Source organism: Neodiprion lecontei, chromosome 6 (assembly GCF_021901455.1).
Source record: "Neodiprion lecontei isolate iyNeoLeco1 chromosome 6, iyNeoLeco1.1, whole genome shotgun sequence".
NCBI lineage: Eukaryota > Metazoa > Arthropoda > Insecta > Hymenoptera > Diprionidae > Neodiprion > Neodiprion lecontei.
Window position 1 is genome coordinate 433,525 of NC_060265.1, and position 3,378 is coordinate 436,902.

General features: G+C 45.4%; 1 protein-coding gene across 1 annotated transcript; it reads right to left on the reverse strand.

Moving 5' to 3' along the window:
- Window positions 1–898: 898 nt before the first annotated feature.
- LOC107219516 (UDP-glycosyltransferase UGT5) lies at window positions 899–2,980 on the reverse strand. Its single transcript, XM_015657765.2, has 5 exons — window positions 2,487–2,980; window positions 2,028–2,398; window positions 1,721–1,943; window positions 1,418–1,637; window positions 899–1,347 (listed from the first exon to the last, which is right to left on the reverse strand). The coding sequence occupies exons 1-5, from the start codon at window positions 2,956–2,958 to the stop codon at window positions 1,050–1,052; spliced, it is 1,584 nt and encodes a 527-aa protein (XP_015513251.1). The 5' UTR covers window positions 2,959–2,980; the 3' UTR covers window positions 899–1,049.
- Window positions 2,981–3,378: the final 398 nt, after the last annotated feature.

The following is a 3,378-nucleotide window of genomic DNA, read 5'->3' on the forward strand; positions in this document are numbered from 1 at the left end:
GTCTGGGGTGGGATTTATCATTCAAGAATTATCAAATTCTGATCTTAAAAAACTTTGCGGGATAATCAATTGATTCCGCAGTTCATCAACTCGGAAAATCCGCGGTCGAATCATTTCGCGGGCTGATAAATTGCTCGCCATATTTTTACACTGCACACCTGTCTTAGAACTTTCCTTCCCAAGGTATAAAAACTTTTATCAATCGAGAAGTCGTGCGTTCCGAGGTATACACCGAAAGTCACCCCAGCATTCGAACGAACGAACCCGACTTCCTCATATCCGAACTTCTCTACACGATTTCATTCGACGACTCAAAACTTTTCAATCTTCCATTCAAAAATTCATTCGCCAGAGTTTCCAGCCCATACATCAACCAATGACAGAAATTACTTGTGGTGAACGACGTTTTTTTAGTTTCTTTTACCTTGTACGTAAAATTGTTTTCAGATAATTCTGATAACTGGTAACCATTCGCGACCGTATCGAATTAATGGCACATTACATACGTTTTTCCATTCGATCGGCGTTACAACTGTCTGGTACTGTGTGTGTTTCTAATCTAGGCGCGTCCTGCTCCGCCGAGTAAAATCGTGGCTGACTGGCTGCGCCTGAGGGCAAAGACAGCTCAGAGAGGTCGGAAGCTTGCGTTTCTAGTGAGGTCAGTACTACACCCCAGAGGCGGTTAAACTTCGTGCCAGCCGCCGAGTGAGGGTCTCCTGGGCCTGAAGGCTCTGAGCACGTTATGTAACTGTTTCAAAACGCATGATCACGTACTGCCCGACGTTTTCCGACCACGCGTTGAATATGCAGAGTCGCGAAATGAACAACAGAGTGGAAGTATAAAGAATGTGTATTTACATAAATAATATTACCACTTCCCTTCAATTATTTGTACAATTTTTGACCGTCCATTGCAAAGTCAGGGGAAGAGCTGAAACTTGGTGTTTTCTTCACTTACTTAGCGCTGGAGTTGCTTAGGTTAGCGGATCGACCGATTGTGAGGTGAATTGATTACTTTCGTCATTATTTGGCGCACTGCGTGTGCGTCATCAGTGCATCTTCTTCTTTGCATCGAGAAATTGCAGGGAACAGCCGTGTCTGAGCTTCACTAGTAATCGATACAATATTACCAGCGCAAGGAAGATCGATATGGAAGACGAGGCGGATATGAAGGCGATTATGTCCATGTCCTGGCGTTGGTACCATGGCTCGTCAGCTGAGCTTGAGTGCAGATGCGGCGCACCTCTGTTGCGTATAACGTACTCGGTCCACCAGATCGCGTTCTCCAGGGGATCATGTGGTTTTTCTTCGAGCAATGACCGCAGTGTCAGCATCTTCTGCTTATAGCTGAAACGTAGACGCAGATAAGCCAGTTGTTCGCCAATCTATTAACAAAGTCGAGAAGAACAATGATCACCTGCTGTCGAGCGCAATGGCGTGAATTGCTTCCAGCAGACTCTGCCGAGTAATTCTCGTGATTTCCAGTCTCTTGGCAACGCCGAGGGACACCATTTTGTCCACTTGCATATCCTGGTCGGCGAACACCGGCAACCCGATCAGCGGGACGCCGTGATGAATCGCTTCTTCTGTGCTCTGAAGTCCTCCTTGGTATATAAAAACCTTCAGATTCGAGTGGGCTGAAAAGTGGAAGATAGAATGTTGAGAGGTCATGTAACCCCGATAGTCAGCAATTTTTGATGACCAGGCTTAGGGTGATTACCGAGAATAGCCTGTTGCGGTGTCCACTTCAGGATCAGGACGTTGTCCGGCTTGTTGGGGAAGACATTGTCCTCGAATTTCCAAATCACCTTGTATGGCAGGGCCGAAAACGCGGCCACAAATTCGGCCCGTGTCTCGTTCGACAACATCTTGCTCTCGACGTTTGATCCAAGACTCATGTATATGAATCCTTGGGTTGCATCGTCCAGAATTTCTTGAAGATCCTATGAGTATACAGAACACGGCATAATTACTAACAATCGAAAAAGTCATCAGTTCCGTCACATCTGATTCTTCAACGAACAAACCTTTGGCAGCCGCTCAGTGCATTTCACGATATGAAAACCGCCAATTTCAACCACGCCTGGCACATTTGGCCTGGCAAATGAAATCGGCCCTTGTTGATTGACGAAAAAGAGACTGATGTTTTTCTCGATATCAGCGAGACTTGGAATGTTGTCTCCAAGGTACTTCTGGGCGATTGCCTCTTGCGCTGGCATGTAGACCATTCTGTAGAAATAGAGATACCTACACATCCGTATGAAGTTATTTAACCTCTGCCAAAACGTCGATGCTGAGTCTATATTATTTTGGAATTCCCAGGTCGACGGATGAGAAGGCAGTATTGGATTTCCGATCGAATAGTGATTGCTTATCGACAAGCCAAGGCTACTCACGCCTGGAAGAAATTTGCACAGTGCATCATATCCTTGATGAAAATGCTCGCTAAGTTTTACAAGATTCAATAGACTGAATCGACTACTCACCAATAATTGGGACGTTAAATCGTGGCGCCAGCGCCAATATTGCCGGCCAATACAATGGCTCGACGATCAACACATCAAACTTCTCATTGTTGTTCAGAGCGTACAGTTTTCTCATCTCTGGATGGCCTAGTATGACGTTCATGTAGGTATACATATTACCTGCAGCTCCCTGGAGCATGCTTAACCAATCCATGAAACGGGAATCAACGAGGTTTCGCTGTTTCTTTATGGTGTAAAGTTCACTTAAGTCTATCTCCGTGTAGTTTTTGAGGTTCGGATCGTTCACTGGGTTTGGAGTAGCAATGACGAGCTCGTGGCCTCGCTTGTTCAGCGCCAACGTTAATCCTCGAAAAACAATCTGATGACTGATCGACGTTGTCGGAAATACGCCCAATATTCTGGCTCCATTTCCTCCCTCAAACGCGAGGACGGACACGAATATAGCGGAAATAATAAAACGAACTTGTGTCATCTTCAAACTCTCGAAACCACGCTCTACGACCGACTATTTGATGGAACGGCCCAAGCGCTCGTATTTACGTGGTCTTTATCGCCGTAGTACAACTGAGGATGACACTGCAGCTATGCTGCGTTTTAGTGAACGGTGAACTCGTTACGCTATCTCGGCAAGTATTCAAAGTCCCACATTTGAGTCAGGATTATGGTTGCCACAGAGGTCAACAATGACATTGTCTTTCTTGCGGTTATCTTCCTATATAGATTGTTGTTGGCTCATTGTGAGTTGCAGCATAAGTCGTGATTTGATGCAAGTGAGTAGGTCGTCGCCCTCAAACATGGTCAAATAATACGCTCTGAGATCGCAAATATGGAAACCGGTTTTCTGTCAATTTTTATCTTTCAACTTCAAAGTGACCATTCATTGGAAGCACTG